This window comes from Contarinia nasturtii, unplaced genomic scaffold (genome assembly GCF_009176525.2).
Source record: "Contarinia nasturtii isolate CC-2019 unplaced genomic scaffold, AAFC_CNas_1.1 Cnas_scaffold_533, whole genome shotgun sequence".
NCBI lineage: Eukaryota > Metazoa > Arthropoda > Insecta > Diptera > Cecidomyiidae > Contarinia > Contarinia nasturtii.
The window spans coordinates 1,519,070-1,541,597 of record NW_022197885.1 but is presented as its reverse complement, the minus strand read 5'-3'; the positions used below and the strand labels follow the sequence as shown (position 1 = coordinate 1,541,597).

The following is a 22,528-nucleotide window of genomic DNA, read 5'->3' as shown; positions in this document are numbered from 1 at the left end:
TTGATGCTTTCAAACAATTTACCGCATTGATTCGAGAGCGTCTGTTTTTTCAAGAAACGACACGTTCCTTTCTGATTATGATTATCAGATTTTTGTATTCTAAATGAAGATTCGTTAATAATTCAAACAATTCTTATTCCTGTGGCGGAAATAGGAAATTCAAAACAATTTCAATTCCAAGTGCCATATTGTGTTATGAGTACAACCGAAATATCGAAATTCAATCCTTGTTCCAAAGTTCCTGTATGAGAATTCCTTGAGCGCATTTCCGTGGTATTTTAGAAGAAAAAAGTATAGAAACAACTGAATGCTGCTTCCTCACATTTGAAGCAGCAATTACTTAATTTCAGTCTTAAACGAATTCCTTGAGTTCACAGCACAATTTGGTTTTTGTCATCAATCATCATAGTGAGCCAATTTCTTTTCCTCTCTATCTCTGCTACGATCATTATCCCCACATAAATTTCGAGTGGCTAAATTTGGAATCTATAATTATTTTTCGGTCATTGCCGTTAGTATTTATGTCTTTCCTCTTTTTTCCCCTTCAATACTGATTCGTTGGTATCTTCATCGTGATCGCACACGAACATTATGTCAGTGTTGTCAGAGTCAATCGAAAGCAATCTAATTTTTCGAGATGATCATCTCACCACGATTCCCGGCTGGGTATCAATTTCTTTCGATCGTTCTTTTGTTTCACCTACCGCATCGACTCTCTTCGAGCCGAGATTTTGTTAAAGTCCAAACAAATTACATCGAACGCAAGGTAATTCATTATAATTTCATTGATGACAGCCAATATAATGAATTGGCTCTGTGTTCCTGTGCACACAAAGACCATGGAAACAAAGCACACCGTGACAAATAAATTTCAATAAAAACTTCTCAAATTTTGAAGCCATTCAAATGTAAAGAGTTCGAAACAAAATTGAAATTTATTGGAGATTTACGGAAAGACGAAGTATTCTCTTTGATCAGCAAACATTGAAATCGATTCGTTTTGATTTTCTTTTTTTGAAAAAAAAAAAAAAATCGAATGTTTTCGTCTTTCGCCACAGTTTCGATCCATCGATTTGGCTAATAACAATGATTCAATGTTTCATTGTCATTTTTACTGTCGATGACATGCAAATGTCGGCATGATTTTTTCTCTCTATTCTATAAATTTCGTGCTTTGTTTCCTCCTATAATTTACCATAAATTGTTTTGGATCGTGATTTAATGATAAAATTTCTCGGCATGGGCCGGCCCATTGCAGTGAATCTGCAGTTTTTGGAAGTTCATCGATTGTAAACAATTTTCGTTGTTTTGTTGGTTAATGAGCGGCTCATAATTTGATGAGATAATCATCGAAAAATGCATTCCCAAATTTGGCTCTTAAAAATGCTGATTCAGCTCGTGCATACACAGTCGAGTCAATTTAACGGGCAATTTTCTATTGTCGCCATCAAATTGTTTCGATCGCCCATTTATGCAACTTCTGTCGAACAGTCGTTTTTATCATGCTCGACAACAAAGACAGAATTGTGTTTTTTTCGGATAAAATAATCGCCAATTACATCTCATACATACACTCACACACACAAAAGTTTGGTATCGTGTCGAAATCGAAATTGTATTCATCGATTCAGTGGAAAGCAAGACCTATAATTAAAAGTCTATTTAAATTCCAGTAAAGATAACCACCACAGCGAACGCCTTACATGAGACTCAACAAAAGGCGAACAAAGAATAATGGCACCGAATAAATATTCAACTTCCTGAACACATTCGCGAAGAAGAAGAAAAAAAAAACGCACACCATAGCGATGAAAACGAACGAACGCCCAAAGTGAATGACAATTGAAATAATGGGCAAAACTAAATACATCTTATGCAATTTCTGTTGTTGACGAAAAGGTGAAAATGCGATACGAATTTTACGCAAATAAACACCAATTTTGATTAGCTGATTTTTTGCCAATCTCAAACTCACGACCAAGTGAATATATATTCAAATGAACACGTTTTTTATTATTATGAGTTCACGAGATTAAGTGAATGGATTTAAAAAATTAAAATTAAAACGAAACCAATTAAAAGTGAGAGAGATATATAAAAAAAATTCAATATGAATTGTGCTACAATAACGCCTGACGAACGGTACGCATACGACAAAGAACGTAGCCACGATCGGCGTACGTCACGTGGCCTCGCGTCTTGTTTACGTGGAGAAAGCGAAGAATACTATGATTACGAGGCAGAGGGTAAGGAAATTAAAATTTTTGTTGTAATTTTTATTTTGTTCGACAATAAAACCGATTTCAAGCTTCATTTTATGAGAGATCAAGAGAAATTCTCGTAAAATATTCAAACACAAAATACATCATGTTAAGGTAATCAACTGAATCTATTTGCATGCTTCAGTAACGTTAGCACTTGTGTTACGAGTTGAACGTAATAAAAAAAAATCGCATTTGAATTTATAAATTGTCTACCTTTCCAACTTGAGTCCAACTGTTTTCAAGTTTATTTTTGAAATGAATATATTTTACAACGGCACACAATCGATTTTGCATTACTTGTGCTTCACACCTGTGCCTGTCTCTCTCTATTGAATTGACTCGATGTCAACAGTCACCATCGAAGTATGAATTCCCCAAGCGTTCAGAAAGACATACATTTATGCGAGCGATTGAATGATGCTTGCATCATTTGATGCGCATCGATTGTGCTGTCGCCATACATTTGGATCTTCGGCAGCGCACGAAGTGCTCCGAACGCACAACGAAAGCACTCGCGATGCGCATAAAATGATGCAAGCATCATTCAATTGCTCGCATAAATGTATGTCTTTCTGAACGCTTGGAATTCCCTTTTAGCCGATTAACGAAGAATTCCTTGCGATCGAGTTGTTTGGATTCAATGAAGAATTAAACATCTTAATACATGCGATAATTTAATCGGATTTCAATGCGAAACGTATTTGTGATCTGTTGCAGAATGAATTACTCACGGGCATTTGATGAGCTCAATGCCGTTGGATATTGTTTCTAAGCAAGTGAACAAAAGCCCAACATTATAATTTGACACTGAAACAAATTAATACCTTCTTCCACCGAATGTACAATAAATTACCTGTGTTGGAGTTGACTCTATGTATATCAAAATGACCATAGCTTTATAGTTTCGTCTCACGCGATTTCGATATATCAAAAGTAGCTAATGTCTTGAATATTACCCAAAATTAGCCATAATACTTGTCAAAATGCAGTCGTTTCTTTGTTTTGGCAGCTGTTTCACGCCGAATCTACTGAATTAATCGCATGGTCCGTCCAAAAAAAGCCATTAGTGATGTCTTTAGGGTAACATTCACCATCGAAACAACATCAAATGGTGAAAATGTGTACCGAAAATAATGTGATTGAAATGTAACACTTCCATTGGCGCATGACTCAAATGAAATCATTATAAAGAACAGAAATAATTGATACCTCTGGCCAAACGAAATCACCATTTTAAAATAGAGTAATTGCGACAGTCATACTTCAAAATGAGGAAATGCCCTTAAAGACCTACTGTATTCTCGTATGATCATGATTAATTTCAGTGGAATTCAACCAAAACGAATTGCAATTAGAAAAATAAAGCTTAATGACACCATTGGACCATTTAGATTAGAAAAAAAAAAAAAAATTAGTTCATTCGCGTGTCGGATGTCAATTGTCGTGATTTTATCTTGGTTTTTGTCAATTCACGTAATTTACATTCTTTTTGTTCACTCTATTCACATCGTGCTTTTATTTATTTGCGTGTCACCTGTCCTTGCCGCTTCAATGACAAAATGCATGAGCATCGACAGCAAAAGATAAGAACAATTATTCCAATGCAAGAATTGAGCTTTTCATTCAATACAATGTTAATTAAAATGCACATTGAATATCGAAAGCAATTTATTCGCATTTCATTATGTCAGCGCAATCAATCGGATCGATTTGCATGTTTCCACATAGTTAAAGCATAATCAAGCACTGGCAATGCAAAGAAGAAAGAGAGAGAGAAAATATTGTATAAAGTGTTTCGCTTGAAATGAAAATGTTAATTTCGTCGAGAGTTTAGTTTCATTAAATTGATTTTTTTTTGTGTATGCTATAATAATAATGCGCTAAAATTTTGTGTACGTTCGTTTTGCTCTTTAATCGGTGATTGGAACACATATATTTATAAAATCACATGTGTAATGGCTTGGCTGCAATTTTGATCGGCAACAGCGCCGGCGTGTGCATTAGACAATCGACAATGAAAGTAAAAAAAAATTCAACGAAAAAAATTGTTTGACGAGAAAATGCGCACATATTCCATATTGAAACATAAAAGAAAAAGTGTGTTGTGCAAATGTAAAGCAACACAGACTCAACCATATCGCGAGATCAATGGCGAAAAGAAAATCCGAAAGAAAAAGTAGATAGAATGCGCGAAATTGTGTATCACAACGCTTAAAAAAAGAAATTTCTTTTTTAATTTTTGTTTGCTTTTAAAAATAAACGATTTGTTTTATGCATTTCGTGAATGCATGTATATTAGTTTTGATTTCATTATGATCGTTTTACAAGCCCATCGACCGTGATATGAAAATGACAGCTTGCACTTGTTTACACCTCGTTTAAGACTCGAGAAAATCGAAGCGCAAGAAAACATAAGCAGCAAAGCCTGTTTTAACATATTATGTGTGTGTGTGCCGAGATTACTTTGTATATTTTACGGGCTTTGGTCTAATTCGACGAGATTGAAATCTTATTTTTAGAGATTTAATTCGAAATTTATTCAAATTGATTATGGCAATCATTTAATTTAGGCTTCTTCTCACTTTTTCTTTCTTCATTAATAAAGTAATAAAGTTGACAAAATATATACGATCAAATCCTACTTGATCAAATTTCATGTGAGTTTTTCTTAAAAATAAAATTCTCTCTTCTAAGCTTTGTTTTGTCACTTTGAACTTTGAAATTTTTACATCGAAATAAATGATTGTTTACGGTGTGACGATGACAAATCCGAGACGTTGACATGATATTGTGAAATATGACTTGATGTCAATAACACATCTATGAGCTAACAGATCGCACGATCTGTGATGTTACTAAAGTAAACACACATAAATTTTAGTGAAAATGATTGGTGTCGACCGTTTCATTTTCTGTCTTTCACATCTTCTTTTTCAAAACATGCGTACAGCTGGTTTTGGGAGGTGTCAATCGGCTTTTGTTTTGTTTACAATTCGTTTGAATAATTAATGATAAAGTCTATCAATTGAAACCTATATTTTGTAGTTGCAATTGTGACCACAATTCAAATATTTAAGCAAACTATGAATGAGTAATTGTCGAGTTCATCGAAAAAAAAAGATCGGGGACAATAAACTGTTTTGAGAATTCAAGTCGAACAGAACATTGGAACTTTATAAAAATGGAGCTATTTATTGGGCGCGTGTGCACAAGTGCGTGTACGTGACTATGGAACGCGTTTCTATACAACTTTTTTTTGCTATCTTTGCATTTGCCGTTAGATGATAATGAATACACATTTTGATACAGACGATATTGTTCGTTTGTTTTATCTGCATACACAACGTGTGCTTCATGGAATTTCAATTGATGAAAATCTGCGGAGTAATTGTTGTCTTTTTTTAAATTGGATTCAAAGGTGTGCAGTCGGAACAGACAGAATAATGATCAAATCTTTATCATCGCAATAGAGGCGTTTTGAATACATTATTCAGAAGTGTACAACAAATGTTCTAGTATGCCACGTAGAATTATGGTGTTTTTCCATCATTTCCCCGTTCGCATTTTTTTCTGCGAGAAATGAATGGTTCTGTGAATCTCTGTTATGATATGCAAAAGATATACATATATTAAATGACAGAGAATTGTGATTAAAAAAAACTGTTGCCGCCATGGATATGTCATGGGCGGATATGATTTTTAATTATACGCCGCTTCAAAAGTGTCTGTTTTGTTGGTAGAAGCGAACAAAATGTATATTATTTTGAAGCACCCGGAATCGCTGATGGATTCTCTGTCTCTCTCTTGTTTCATATGAATAATCGGATTTGAGATGTGCGCACATTTTTGGAAGTTACATTTCCAATCAAAATGCTAAATTTTAATGCGTAGATTATTATCAATTTATGATTATTGGGCTGTATGTATGTGTTGATGACCAGTGTTTTGTTCAGCATCGCTCATCATGTAATAATTCACTTAATATGATATTCATTTAGCAACTGGACATATCCAAATCAAGTCAAATCAACGTCGTATCTGATCAAAGTCACATTGAAAACACTCACCGTAACGAAGAGTAGCGTGTGAATTTCATGAATTGAGTAAAAAATTATGGAATCACAAAAATCACACCGGATGAGTGGGTTGATTACGGTCAAATAGGAATCGTAATTAAAGTGATGCTATTGGATCAGTTTCATATGGCGATGAAAAATACAATGCTGCTGTCTCGCAAACACATTTAATGATCAATTAGCGGCAACCCACTTCGAATGTCTCATTCAATTCGTCGCTTGTGTAAAACAACGATACAAAGTAGACACGATCAAGAAAGAAGTAAAAAATATGTGTATAATGGCAACCTCCATGCCATTCGTAATATTATTTCCTTTTTGAATAAGAGTAGAAAAAAAACCCATTCTGTTGTAATTTCTGTCGGTTTTGAAAGATAAAAAAGAGCGAAAAATATGAATTTATATGTGAAAACTTTTTCATTTTCACATTCAGCTCGCGGGCAAAGCGCGTCAATGCACACAAAACAATTTGTCCAAATAGGAATTAAAAAAACGAGTTGAGAATTGACTAAAACAAAGACTCATTTCCTTACAAGATTGCAGTGAATATTCAGTGCTCATTAACATTCAGTTGCATGTGTTGTTGAACAACGAAATTTTTACATTTACTTTTTCACGCGCATACTCACTGTCACACACACTCACACACAGCCGGAACAAAAAAAAACATGCAAAAACGACGGCAAAAGTCGAAAGCAGACAGAGGAACACAACGGCAAACGGGCAAAGATGCAGACAATGGCATTTGCATTTACTACGAAATAATAATAATGAAACACACAAACACTCACTCGCTCGTCTCGGATCATGCACGAACGTACGAAAGTAAACAACTCGATGACGACGACGATGCAAAAACATTTATACAAAATCTAGGCTCCCATGTCATATCTTATCTTTTGTCTTCCCTTTTTTAATTTTTTTTTTACATTTATGATTATGCAGAAAAAAATGAAGGGAAAAACGCACGTCGCATTCGAATGAGAAAACTACAGTCTAAATGAAACGAAACAAACACAATTAGCTATATAATTGAAATTATACGGAGTACATTTCATCAAATGAGTACTACTGTTTGAAGTAGAAACCATATTAATAGGACACCACTTTTACCTTATCCAAATAACACTCAAGTGTACTACGGTGATGATGTGCATCACCATAAATTTGCTTTTGAATTTGTCACGATGCAGACATGTTTTAAAAACTCAACAATTTTCAACGTGAATTGGAAATTAATGCGTGAAATATGCAGAAACCGCTACTTTGCTCTAGACATGGATGTAAAAAATCCATATAAATTTGTATCAAACATTAAGTCTGGATATCTATTGAAATCGAAAATAAATGTGCTACTTTTTATTTTCCAATGGATACAATATAAAGTAGTAGGTCGTGAAGGTTGAAGAAATAAAAATGTGTTAAAAGGACCCAATTTTTCCGATCACCTATTCGGCGGTTTTACTCAAGTCAAGACTCTTGAATGAATCGTTGCGCTTTTTCTTCGAGTTTTTCCCAAAATTCCATTGCATTTTTTCTTGGTTCTTGTTTTATTTGCAATCCATCATTGGTGATATCAAGCAATTTAATCTCATTTCCATCAATCGGATCGAAGTTTTCAATGGGTTCATTATTATGAGTTGGATTTCTGAATAAAAAATTGAGTAATTTACATTAAATTCAATATTAATTAACATTCATTTGTTCAAATACCCATATTTTGCAAAATTTGAATGCAATTTCGTTAACGATGCAATCAATTGAAGTTGAATTTTTGATTGTTCGCTATCGATGTTCTGCAGCATTTCGTCATAATAATCTTGTAAAAACGCACATCTACGAATCAATTACGTAGGTTGCTCCATAATTTTTTTTAAAATGGTACTTATAGTGTTGCCCGATGTAAACCATTGTCATATTCGTAAAGTTTGATGTTTTGGTATGTATTCGTGCCCTGAACCTTTTGTCGTACGAACGCTATTTGTATTGTTTACAGTGACTGGTAAACTGCGACTCAACAAAAAAATGAATTTTACACGTGAAGATTTTCGTAAAATGATTTACTACGATTTTCGAAGTAAATTATCTCAACAACAGTGTTTCGATCGACTTCATTTGGCCTTTGGCAATGAAGCACCAACCCTTCAGACAATTTATAACTGGTACCGAGAATTCCGTTGCGGTCGTAGTTCGCTCAAAGACGAGTTTCATACAGGTCGTCCAAAATCGGCTGTTGTGCCACAAAACATCGATGCTGTCAGAAAACTGATTATGGAAGATCGTCATGTGACCTACCGTGAGATTGAGGCATCTTTGGGCATTTCATCCCACAGCATACATACAATTTTGCATGAACATTTAGCCGTAAAAAAGATTTGCTCTCGTTGGATCCCACATAAATTGACCGATGAACAAAAAATGGCTCGTGTGAGTTGGTGTAAAGAAATGCTCAAGAAATTCAATCGTGGTGCTTCAAAAGACGTTAATAAAATCGTCACTGGTGACGAATCGTGGATATATGCCTATGAGCCCGAAACGAAACAGCAGTCGACTGTATGGGTCTTCCAAAATGAAGATAACCCAACGAAAGTTGTTCGAGCAAGAAGCACTTCGAAGCGAATGGTCGCCTGTTTTTTCGGGAGAAGTGGTCATGTGGCAACCGTTCCACTAGAGGATCGTAAGACCGTCAATTCTGATTGGTATACCACCATTTGTTTGCCCGAAGTGTTTGGTGAAATAAGAAAAAACAACCACCGTCGCAAAATAATTCTTCATCACGATAATGCGAGCTCTCACACATCTTTTCAAACTACTCGATTTTTGACCGGTCAAAACATCGAACTGATGGGTCATCCACCGTACAGTCCTGACCTGGCACCCAATGACTTTTTTTTGTTCCCAAGCGTGAAGAAAAAACTACGTGGTCAACGATTTTCGACACCAGAAGAAGCAGTTGAAGCGTTCAAAACACACGTTTTGGAGATATCAGTTTCGGAGTGGCACGAATGCTATGACAAATGGTTTCATCGAATGCAAAAGTGTATCGATCATCTCGGGGAATATTTTGAAAAACAATAAAACCATTTTCGACAAAAAACAACTGTGTTATATATGTTTTTAAAAAAAATTATGGAGCAACCCTCGTATTACTAATTAATTACGCTAATAAACACATATAATTTTTTTTATTGAAATAAGTATAATTACCTAAGCACATAGCAAGTTTCATCAACATGAGCTGCTCCAGGAATATTCTGAATATTCATAAAATCTTTTACAAAATATCCCTTAAACACATTCAGCTTGGTATCTCCAGAAAATCTGAAATATATTTAAAAAATAAATATCTTCGAAATAATAAAAAATTCCATGTTGAAAATCTAGCACTAATTTTACCGTGTGTAAAACGCTCTGCCCTTTGATTTTTTCTGATGCATTTTCGCTGCCTTATAGTTGGGATAGACGAAATTTAAATCGCTTAATAAATTAATGTACTCCATCATCATTTGTTCGTTAATCACAGCATCTCCAAAATAAAATTTACGCACTTCATTGGCTATTTCACGATATTGCTACAATCATAAAATTATCACTATTTCATGAAGTGTTTCAATCAAATAAAAAAATGCTTACATCCGATTCAAATGAAAAATTAAAATATCTAAAAGGTAATTTCAATGTAAAATTAGTATCCAGATCATAGACATCATATTGTTTCAATACGTATAGAGTTGTGAATAATCCCAACATTTCCTATCGAAAATGCAGATAAAAAAATATGCTACACATTTCGCGAATGTTCAAAATGATTGTTTGTACACTAACTAAGGAATCAGTAGAAAATATGATGTCGGTATCGATGTTTGATGTTTCTAATATTTTTTGCGGTGAAATAACCATAAATGGTTTCTTCGCATCACTTCCTGTAATAATACAACCCCCAAAAAAATTGAATATTCGACATAGGACTGAAATAGTGAAGAATTAGTGAATTACTAACTTTCAATAACTGGACCAATTGGGAAATATAATGTCCTATAAAAGTTTGAAAGATCTTGTGGCCACTGTCTTACTATATCTTCTGCCGGTACAGATTTGAGAAGGTCAACTAATTCATTTACAGAATTTTGTGGTTTCCCCAAATCAGCAGCGAACTCATACGCCCCAGATATCATATCCTTTTGGCTACCAAATGACCAAATATTTTCAGCTGTTCCACTTGTCAAAATTGCGTTATGAATAAATTGTCGTGATTCATTTGATAATAAATGGAAATGACAAGATGCTCCACCTGTAAATCAAGAGTTAACCTGTTTCAAATGTTCATAAATAAAATTATACGATTAACGATGCACTTTCCAGCACTTCCTCCTATGCATGTGATCCTTTTATTGTCACCATAAAAATGTCCAATGTTTTTGTGTACCCATTTCAATGCTAATTGTTGATCTTTCAATCCCATGTTACCCGAATACTCGGGTGTATCGAGTGATAAAAATCCAAATACACCCAAACGATAGTTAATCGTTACGAAAATTACGTCTTGTTCCATAAGAAAATCAGGGCCATTATAAAAGTCGTTTCCATTTCCTTCAACAAACCCCCCGCCATGCATAAGAAATATGACAGCAAGTTTATTGTCGGGTTTTGCATGAGCTATTTATCGAAAGAAAACAAGAATATTTAAGTTTCATTTAAAATGGGCCATTTGGTATTTGAAACTTACCTGGGACATAGATATTCAAAAAAAGACAATTTTCATCTTTTGGATAATCACCAAAAGGAATTCCAGTCTCTGAACAGCAAACGTTTCCAAATTCAAAAGCATCGTGAATTTTCGGTGACCATGGTTTTTTCGGTTCGGGTGGCTAAAACGAGGAAATTTACAAGCATTTCGAATACGTAAACGTTTCTATTTAACAAACTTCAAATCGTAACTTTCCGACTGGGGGTTCCGCATATGGTATACCCTTGAATGAATAGTAATCTATATTTTTCATAAGTGTCGTTTTTCGAATGCCACGAATTTGGCCATCGAACGTGTCAACCGTTCGATAATCGTCAACAACTGCATTCGTCCAAGAGAACGATACACAAACGATAAATGGAACTAGAAAAATTCGTAAGACACACATAATGACCGTAAATCAAATACTGAACTTCGAATTGAATACACGAAACAATATATACTCTTGGTGATCAACATTTATTTTTATTTCGAAATTCATTATTATCTTGAATGATAAAATAATTTGTTTAATTCATGTGGGCGTATAAATGTTTGAGGGTTACGTTAACAAATGTTATGTATTTAAATTAATGATTAGTTGAATCGGTTAGAATATATTGTGAGCTCAGGAAATTTGTTAAAGTAAAAGAGCAATATGTTCGAGTTCATATAAAAAATGTATGGGCACGTTGCAGTTTTATTTTGACAAATTTCTTAAGGTCACGAATATTCTAGCCGGTTCAGTTCTGGAAGTGATGCAAAAGCTTCGATCCATTTGTCTTCGTTCAAATAAACAGTAATAATGCATTCAGATTTTCATTCAAAATGATTGTTTTCGATTTTCTGTCCATGATTATTTCTGTGCATTTGCTTTAAGTTGACTCCAAAATTCAATAGCCTTTTCCCTTGGATTTATTTCAAGCTTTAAACCTTTATTGCTGATATCAAGATAATTAAATACATCACTTTGAACTGGCTGAAAACCTGAGATCAATTCATCTCTGTATGTTGGCTCTCTAAAAATAACCAAATTGCAAGTTTGTTTATCTTAAGCGGTGTGAATCATGTAATACCCATGCTTAGCAAAGTTGGAAAATAGACGGGTCATATATTCAATGGTGTTACGGCTAATTTTCGTTTGTTCACTGTCCACATTTTTCAAAACAGCGTCATAATAGTTTTGGTAAAGATTGCAACTGCAAAAATACGCATTTAAAAACATCATTTTTCAATTTAAAATACAAACTACCGGAAAAGATAACATTCTGCATCATAATGAGATGCTCCTGGTGTGTGCGCTCGATTTGAATGATGGATTTTTTCTGGCACAAGCACCTTCAAGAAATTCAATTCAGAGTCCACAGAAAACCTAGTTGAAACAAGTATAATCGGAAATTGTTTGCAAAATATAGACTGTAATTGAAAGAATGACTCGTAATTTCTGCCTTATTTGATGCATTAAATGTTAATCAAATGAGTATAAACATAAAAAACACGAACAAGTCGAATTATGTGTCGTTGAATTTACCGAATGTAAAATGCACGCCCATTTGATGTTTTTCGATGAAGTTGAATTGAATTTGCGGTTGGATAAACAAAATTGATATCACTTATTAAATCCATGTATTGCATCGCAGTGCTTTCATCAATAACACGCTTCCCAAAGTAAAATTGTCGCACTTGTTTTGCCAACTCACGGTATTCCTATGTTCAATTTAAGAAAATCAAGAAATTTATTTCGAATTCATTGGATAAATTATAAATATTTACATTCGATTCGAATGACAAATTGAAATTTCGAAACGGTAACTTTAGAGTGAAATTACTCTCCAAATCCCATATTTTGTACTGCATAAATGGATAAATATATAGAAAGTAATAGATAGCCTCCTTTAAAAGAAGACAAAAAAAACTATAGAAAAAACACGAAATAAAAACAATTTAAGCGGTGATACTAACTAAAGAAGTGTGATAAAATACGATGTCAGTATCAATGTTGGACTTTTTGTAGATTTCTTCCGGATATTCCACCAAGAATGGATGATTTGCATTATTTTCTATTTGGAAACAAAGCAAAAAATGACAATCACACAATATTTTTTATAGATTTGTTGTGACAACGCACTTTCAATAATCGGCGAAAATTTGAAATTCATTGTTCGATAAAAACTACTCTCATGCATTGCTGTGTATTTGATTTTTTCCGCGGGTATCGTTTTGAAGTATTCAATCAACTCTTCAATTGTGGTTTTTGTTTCATTCAATGCATCAGCGATTTGAAATGCCAATGACGTATGATTATGCACTTCGGACAATGACCAAATACTATCTGCCGTTCCACTCATTACGATTGCATTACGAAAATATTGTCTTGATTCATTTGATAACACATGAAAATGTGCCGATATACCACCAGCACTATCACCAAAGACAGTGATTCGTTTGTTGTCACCGTGAAATTGATCGATATTCTCATAAATCCATTTTAATGCCAATTGTTGATCTTTTAAGCCCATATTTCCCGAATATTCTGGCATATCGAATGACAGAAATCCAAATACTCCCACACGATAGTTAATAGTTACCAAAATTACGTCCTTTTCGATGAGAAAATCGGGACCATATATATCATCGTTACCGGTCCCTGAAAGTAATCGGGATTCATATTTTGTTTCGGCTCTTAAATTATAATTGAATTGTTTTACCATCAAAAAAACCACCGCCAAATATCCAAAACATTACAGCCAATTTATTATCCAATTTACCACTGGCTGGTACATAAATATTCAAGAAGAGGCAGTTTTCATCTTGTGGATAGTCATCATTCGAAATTGTATTTGGCCGAATGCATGTGTTACCATGCTCGAATGCATCAAGAACATTTGACCATGGTTCTCGAATCGGTTCTGGGGCCTAATTAAATTGGAAAATTTCCGAAATATATCACAATGATCACGGAAAATGATCACGGAAAACAACTGACTTTAAATCTTAGCTCTCCGATCGGTGGCTCCGCATATGGAATACCTTTGAATGAATAATAATCCACATTTTTCAGAAGAGATGATTTTTTAATACCACGAATTTGACCACAATTCGTTTCAACTGTTCGATACTCTTCTGTTACTATCACTCTCGGTGCACAAACCACAAAAAATGTGAACACAAATAATAAAGCACTCATATCGATCAGCTAACATTTGATACTATGTTCAAGTCTACTTTGTACGGTCATTTTATTAGACGCCGACTTAAAATTCTACAAATCATCATCATTTTTTTTTTTTTTTTTTTTTCAAAAAATTGCTACTTTTAAATGAAAGCACCAATTGTCAGTCTAAAAACATGAAATTAAATCAAATGATTTTATTTAATTGAAGAAAAAAGTATTTTTTTATATATTGCTGATTAAAAATCTAAAAGAGAAAAAAAAACGAAAAGTTTGTGCATTTAATTTAACAGCACTTTATGACAAATACATTTTAAAGAATGTTTTCGTTCATTTTTAATTTGAAGTTTCATTTTGTTTATTTGCTTCAATCATAAGTCGTTGAGCTTGAACTTCGGTTCGATGCCAAAAATCCATGACACGTTGTCTTGGATTCACTCCCAACTTCAGGCCATCATTGGTAATATCCAGAAAATTAAATTCACCACTTTTTATGGGACGGTATCCGGGGATTAAATTATTTTTATGTGTTGGTTCTCTGTAATGTGAATGTCATCAATCAAATCACAATTTATTTTAAAAGTTTGTCGATATTCACGCCAAAACATACCCATATTTTGCAAAATTTGAAAATAATTTCGTGATATAAGCGATTGTTCGTAGATCAATTTCGGATTCCTTGTTTTCCACATTTTTGAGTGAATCATTTAAAAAGCGATCGCAAAAATGATTTCTGTGGCGCAAAAATGTTATTAATTTCCACTTAAATATTAAAGCATTGCTTGTTATTTACCTAAATATGTAACACAGTTCATCGGAATGTGAAGCTCCTGGTATATCCATAATATTTAGTTGACGTTTAAACAAATTTAATGTTGAATTAACGGAAAACCTTTTGGATAAAGAATAAAATGCAATGAATCACAACTAAAATGACGAACGAACAAAAGGTAAAGAAAAGAAATTGACTAATTACCGTATGTAGTACGTGTTTGCTTTCTGTCGATGAAAATCCATCGTCTTGTAATTGGGATAGATGAACGAAATGTCACTTTTCATTTCGGTCAATTGTGATAAGGTTTCTTCATTGATCAATTCATTTCCGAAATAGAATTTTCGAACTAATTTTGTGATTCGAGAATATTCCTACAATATTCAGATACATTGCTGGTAATGTTTTTGATAAAACCAAATTGAGCTGAAAACTTACTGAAGAATTTACGGGAAAATTAAAGTCATCCGAAGGCATCGATATGGTAAAATTGATAGTTGGTTCCCAATCGTTAATGAATCTTTGATAAATGACTAGAAAGGCCTGTGCTTCCTTGAAAAGAAAGAAAAATCGCATTGACGTAAAATTAAATATGCAATTTCATACATACATGTGAGGTGTGATAAAAAATAGCATCTCGATTGATATTTGATGTACGATATATTTTGTGTGCAGGCTCAACCATGAATGGATTTTTTGCATCTTTTCCTAAAATCAAGCAAAAGAAATGAGTGTCACCATTTATTGAATTGTATTTAAAGTATTACTTTCGATAACTGGAGCAAACTTAAATCGATTTATGGCGATAAAGTCATCCAGATATATATAACTGGCGAGTTTATCGGCTGGTGCTGATTTCAAGAAATCAATTAGTTCATCCATTGAATTTGTTGTATTTCCCAGTTCTTCGGCAATATGATTCGCCACGGATATGTGATTCTTTTCATTGGACAATGCCCAAGGGCTTTGAGCTGTTCCGCTCATTATAATCGCATTATGAAAATACTTTCGTGATTCGCTTGATAGGACATGGAAATGAGTTGAAACACCACCAGCACTCTCACCAAAGACTGTGATTCGTTTGTTGTCACCATAAAAGTATTCGATATTCTCATGTATCCATTTCAAAGCAAGCTGTTGATCTTTCAACCCCATATTCCCCGAATAGTCGGGCGTGTCAAGCGATAAAAATCCTAAAGCACCCAGCCGATAGTTGATTGTTACCAATATGACATTTTGTTCGATTAGAAAATCGGGACCAAAGTAACTTTCGTCACCAGAAAGTTCAAGAAATCCACCGCCATGTATCCAAAACATAACCGCTAGTTTGTTATCAGGTTTTGCCGTGGCGGATGGTACATACACATTCAAGTAGAGACAGTTTTCACTTTTTTTATGGCCAAAACTTAGAAACGTTTGACCAAGGCAGCTGTCTGAATGCTCAAAAGCATCAAGAACATTTGGCCATGATTCAATCGGTTCAGGTGCCTATTTGTTCAAAAATGTTGTTCGAAGCCAAATGACAAATCATCTATATACATATAATTGAAATTGAATGCTTACCTTGAATCTCAATTCTCCAATTGGTGGCTGTGCATATGGAATGCCTTTGAATGCATAAAAATCAATATTTTGAAGCATTGTTGTTCGATTTATTCCACGAACTTTCCCAGATTTCGTTTCAACGATTCGATATTTTTCAATCACTGCACTCGATGCTAAGTGAATACAAATTAAAAGTATACAAGTATACAAATAAGTGTTTGATCTAGTGGAATTTTTCATAGTGAACTTATTTTGATGTAACCAAATCGAATACTGAATTAGATGTCACTCAGATACTTTTTTATATAGCATCGTATTAGCTTACAATCAGATTAATCAGCTCTTGTTTTGTATATTTATCTCATATATCGGAAGTTACGTGTATGTGTAACAAAAATGAATTTACAACCATCAAATTTTGTTCCAATCAGTTGTAAATGTCACAATGGTATGAGTGAGTAATTTGTACAATTTTTATACGATTTGTTCAGGAAATGTTGTCTATGACAATATTTGTGGTGGATTTGTATCAATTTTGTTGATTGTTCATATAAATGGCGTAATGCGAGCCAAAATAAATGAAAATAATAAAGATGCTAATGTCACCATGAAACATCAATTCTTCCAAATGCCATAAACATTTTTTCAATTTTATTTCCATGCCACAGTGTATCATTTTTAGCAGAACTAATTGTATTTTTGAATTATTAGTCCAAATAAACGAGCTAGTTCTTAATTACTGTTTTTCAATGTTGTTTGAAAAACAAATCTCAAAATGATCGTTTTATCAGAATATTACATTTTGAAATTGAAATTAATCACTTTAAAAAATAGAGGATGTTATGATATGTAAGCATGAAATGATCAAAATAATCAACTGAACCGTGCTTGCTAAATTTTAAACACGTTAAATTTTCATTGAGAAATTTTCATTACACAAACATTCAGAAACATTTGCTTTAAGCACCCTTGACAGGAATGAGTGTAAACGGACGATGGTATTTGCTAACATATTCGAAAGTGTCTAAGATTGACCTGATTCTGTAAGCTGGGGTACATATTACATATTTTGTCAAATACCATTTTCAATTTCTAAAGCCACTCGATCTAATGGTCAGAAATTTATTTTCATCAGTCACAGCTACTGTTCTAGTAGTCAATGTACAGTTATAGAATATACTTGATAAAATCACCAAACCGTTTATTGCGAATAAATCGAAAATTGCAGCGCAAACTTCATAAACCGAGCATATTATAGTATTCCAAACATATGGTCATATGTTTTTTGCAAGGGGCATACTACTACAGTTTCGTAATTCTTACAATTCAATCTAGTACCCCGATAATTCTAAATAATTCCGTATAATTCCATACAATGCCGCATAATTCTCAACAGTTTTTGAAGTGTTTTAAATAGTTGTTTATTTATAAAAAAAATTTCGATGAATATTCATATTTTAATGATAACATTTTTCCACAGTTTTGTTAATAGTAAAAAGTGTGTGTAGTTTTGTATTAAAATAATTTGTTGGATTTCGTTTTATTAGTTGTCATCGATTTTACGGAGCAAAACATTCAATGCAAAACAGAGAAGCGATTGTGTGAAAGAAACAATACATGCACAATCAGGACATGTACGTTAAGCGTTTACATCACAGAGACGAAGAGGAGTAGTGTGCGCATGTATTAGAGTTGTCACTCAGTTCAGATGCAATTGCCAGTTCTCTTTTGCGCTGAATGTTTTGCTTTGTGAAATCGATGATAACTAATGAAATGAATTCAAACAAAATATTTAAATATTCTAACTTTGAACAAAAAATATGGAAAATGTTATCATTGAAAAATGAATATTCATCGAAAAAAATTATATAAATAAACATGTTTAGTTGCAACTATTTAAAACACTTCAAAAACTATTGAGAATTATGCGGCATTGTATGGAATTATACAGAATTATTTGGAATTATCGAGGTACTAGATTGAATTATGAGAATTACAAAACTGTAGTAGTTTGCCCCTTGGTTTTTTGTGCACACAGTTCATTTTGAATAACTTATTCAAACGAAAAAAAATAACATTCATAACATTATTCAGTATGAAGTATGACAAATAATTTAATTCATTTATTAGACTCTATAATATGTATAAAAAAATTATTTGCGCCAAATAATAATTAAAACATGCCAACAGTGAACAAGTGCATTAGCAAATTATTTTCAATAATTTAAATAAAAATGTGAATATGAATATTTCATGGTGAATGTCATCAATTGCGATATTTTCGATGTGCCAAACCAATCGTCATCGTGAATATGATTATTATTTGCCATTCAAATTGTGCAAATGCGTGACTTGAGTGTCTCAAATGGATGTGTTCACAAGCGCTTGAAAAGAAAGAAAAAGAAATGAAAATATACGATACAAACGCTAAATGACGTTTGTTTTTTTCTTGCAGCTCACTCGCACATGCACAAGATAATAAACAAGTGATTTGAGAACGGCATTGCCTTGAAACAAACATTTTTAATTAGAGTATAGCGATAGTAAACAGTATTTTTAGCAGAATGCGAACGAAAATCAAACGTCAACAACGTTAAACAAAGTACGGCAGACGATTTATTCAAAATACAGTGAGATAGTTTAAGTGCGCTTCAAAAATGATGGGCGTTTTGAGAACTAAGCAAAATTTATAATTGATTTGATTCAATATTCAAATGTGTTGAAAAAAAGCCACATGTTCAATAAGAATCGATTCCACCAGTGAAAGATTGTTGACATTAAATAAATGCGAAACGTAAATAAATCAAATGCAGAAAATGCGCGAAGCAATTGTTCGCAACAAAATCGAACAGAAACATTATTTTTGGGGTGTGGTGCAAATGAATTTTGATAAATAAATAAAATCGAAGCGTAATTGTTGACTTTTGTTAATAGCGTGCCACATTGAACAATTAATTTTGCGTCAACGTTTATTTTTTTCACGATTGCATCGCTGCGATGACATGGAAAGAGAACTGGCTTGATTTGCATAAATATTGCTCGTGTGAACAAATATCTTGTTTATAACAGAAATTACAGCATTAAATATAAATTATTCAAAATAAAATGTTGACATCGATCGCATAAATTTTCCTTGTCCGACGACTAGATGCATACATTTCACGCTCTCAACATCACCATATGAATAGAAAATGTGGTTAATTAATAACTTGCATTGCCCTCAATATCAAAGTCATTTGTAGTTTTCTTCTCTCTTTTTGCTGGTCGATCTTAACTAGATGTGAACAACGTAATGAATTAATTTTCATGCGAGACAATAAAGCATGGCAGAATGCAGCCACTTGGCAAGCGATCGATTTCCAAGCGACTCTTTTTTTTATCGGATCTTAAACCAATAAAATATTGTCGTTGTGGTTTGTTTCGACAACCATTTGGCCGTTTTCGACAAAAATGGAGCCGCATTTGAACCGAAGCACTTCGAAGAGAAGAAGAAAAACGGCGCAATTCGATATGGCTATTTATAAAATGAAAACGTAACAATGTCAACATAATAAATACGTAAAATTTAATATTTTTCAAACGACAACTGTTGTTGTCACATTCACTCTGTCTCAATCGCATATATTCTTTCCATTTTGTTGCATACATTTTATCTCATTTTCCATTTCGTTTTCGTTGCGTTCAAATGCACCATAATTCATTTTGTGTCGCTGTTTGTAGTGTCATTGCTCACAGCACCGTGAGATGCAAGTAAAAGTAAAATAAACGAGCTAAATGTTTAAATATATATCATTTGTACGAAGCATGTAAAACTGTTTACATTTGCCGTTGTGACTAAAACGAAAGTAATGAAGGCACGTTGCGATGCAACATTGTTGAAAAAAAAAACTCTTCGTTTCGATTAGAAAACTAAATAAAATATATGGGTCAAATATATGCAACCACAAGTGACAGTTGATACGTCAACAACACGCACATGTGTATTCCTTCATTTTCACCGGGACCATGAAGCTATGAAGGTGAATAGAAAACCAACAAAACCAATACGCCAATTTCTATACAATTCGGTTGCTTGTGAAACACATGTACAAAAGTCAACAGAACAAAAACGTTTCAGTTATACAGTGTTTGAATAGATCGCCTACGAACGATATTTTCAATAGAATTATTTATTAGGTGTACTATTTCGATTTTTTTGTCACTTAAGCTGGCCGACAGTAAATCAGACGTCGGATGGTCGTTGATGCAGTGTTCGTGATAAAGAAAAATATGGGCAGATCACGTTGATCACAGTCAAAATGTGATCGATTATCTTTCACTTTGGTTGATTAAAAAACAAATTACAGTGCATTAATCTTCGAAATGCCGGCAGATAGTTGCGATGAAGTTGGTATTTCGTTATCAAAACGATGTCATAATTATCTACTTGTATAATGTTGACACAAAGATCTGTGGGTCGATGATGCATGTTTGCATTTCAGTTTTCCATCAAAATAATGGCATTTTCACTATGCTTCTCGCTCTCACAGTTGATAAAGTGGGAGCATTTAATCATATATCACTTTCAGAAACAACAAAATATGTGAAACACCTAAAAGTAGTCTGCATTCAATTCTGCCGGTTCTTTGACTCAAACGTATTTTGTACAAAAAAAGATGATGGTTTTTGTTTGGCCATACAATGTGTTGTGGGTTGGCAAATGATCCGTGTGTGTCATTCATTCATAACAACTATGGCATTTCTTTCGGTGTGTATACCAATAAATTATATGGATATTTACATTTCGATGGTGATTTCAAATATAAAAATATTGTTTGAAAAAAAAGACGTTTTAAACATTCCATTTGAAAACAACAAAGAAAAATATGAAAAACAACCGAAATGCGTTGGAGGTGATTATTGCATTGACACACCGAGACACATACGTTGAACTGTGTGAGCAGTCGATTAGTTTTTAGGCGAGCCATTTACCGTCGTAAAATTGCGGATTTTATTGTAAAATGCATTTCATAGCCATATCCAATGAAATGAACAAGAATGCGCTTTACGAGCGTGGAAGCAGTTCATGACTTAGCAGCAAAACGAGTTTCAATGGAAATGAATTGAATGAACGCGAAGCCACCATCAGATCTATTGATTCCAATTTGGAATTGAATTTAGAAATGATTGCACAATTGAAATATGTCACACGCACACATTTATTGAACGAAAAAAGGGGAGAGAGATATCGAGACGTGGCCTATCAATTAAATCCATTTTCGATTCAAACAAGACCTAATTGGAGAACAATGATCCATAACAAGCGATTCATTTGCTTCGAATTAAATGCCATTTTGAAAATGTTGCTACTGTATGTACAGCGTATGTGATAATTCTCTAACGATTTTCGAAAATTTTATGGAATCCACACTAAACAATATCCGCCCGACACTGCTGACTTTGCGTGTTTATCATCCAAAACAGATGACAATAAAAAAAAGCCACTGAAAACAGTTGCGTGTCAATAACAAGCACCATTTTTTGTAAAAGTGCCAACAATAATATACAAAGTGATGTTATTATTTGGGTGTGTGTCAGTCGTATTCTTTTGCTGATTAAAAATTCAACGAACTGGACGACGCAAAAATGGCAATGGGAAAATGTGTAGTTTTTTTCTTCTTTTTTACTCAACATCAGAACAATGACTGTATATAATTTGTAATTTTTTTAATCGTGGTTAAACCCACCAAAAAATGCTGGCTTAATCCAGTCAAATGCGCATAAATTCAACAAAAGAATACAATACTTTAATTCGCAAACCTTAATTCTCTCTATTTTACGAATTAAAATGCAATTGAGTTTGTCTGCTCTCGACGTAAGCTCAAAATTGGCAACAGGTGGAATTGTACTAACTCGCTTGTATGCCATAATTTCAAGTGAATAACAAACACACACACACACACACACACACACACACACACACACACACACACA

At 33.6% G+C, this 22,528-nt stretch overlaps 3 protein-coding genes across 4 annotated transcripts in view; 1 reads left to right on the top strand and 2 right to left on the bottom strand.

Annotated features, from left to right (window-relative positions):
- The window catches only part of LOC116339500 (probable Ras GTPase-activating protein), a 141,023-nt gene that overhangs the window by 61,739 nt on the left and 56,756 nt on the right, over nucleotides 1–22,528 (top strand). The window lies entirely within an intron of this gene.
- LOC116339416 lies at nucleotides 7,668–14,256 on the bottom strand. Its single transcript, XM_031765275.1, has 19 exons — nucleotides 14,053–14,256; nucleotides 13,775–13,982; nucleotides 13,195–13,713; nucleotides 13,029–13,126; nucleotides 12,840–12,959; nucleotides 12,598–12,773; nucleotides 12,316–12,438; nucleotides 12,143–12,265; nucleotides 11,926–12,085; nucleotides 11,266–11,487; nucleotides 11,067–11,208; nucleotides 10,700–10,996; nucleotides 10,341–10,631; nucleotides 10,166–10,263; nucleotides 9,974–10,093; nucleotides 9,737–9,912; nucleotides 9,548–9,661; nucleotides 8,054–8,176; nucleotides 7,668–7,988 (listed from the first exon to the last, which is right to left on the bottom strand). Exons 1-19 carry the CDS (start codon nucleotides 14,251–14,253, stop codon nucleotides 7,811–7,813), a joined length of 3,489 nt encoding a protein of 1,162 aa, XP_031621135.1. The 5' UTR covers nucleotides 14,254–14,256; the 3' UTR covers nucleotides 7,668–7,810.
- Nucleotides 14,558–17,750, bottom strand: LOC116339502 (acetylcholinesterase 1-like). The gene is made up of 9 exons (XM_031765415.1): nucleotides 17,636–17,750; nucleotides 16,574–16,728; nucleotides 15,778–16,498; nucleotides 15,621–15,718; nucleotides 15,449–15,562; nucleotides 15,215–15,384; nucleotides 15,032–15,130; nucleotides 14,849–14,971; nucleotides 14,558–14,776 (listed from the first exon to the last, which is right to left on the bottom strand). The coding sequence occupies exons 2-9, from the start codon at nucleotides 16,649–16,651 to the stop codon at nucleotides 14,575–14,577; spliced, it is 1,605 nt and encodes a 534-aa protein (XP_031621275.1). The 5' UTR covers nucleotides 16,652–16,728; nucleotides 17,636–17,750; the 3' UTR covers nucleotides 14,558–14,574.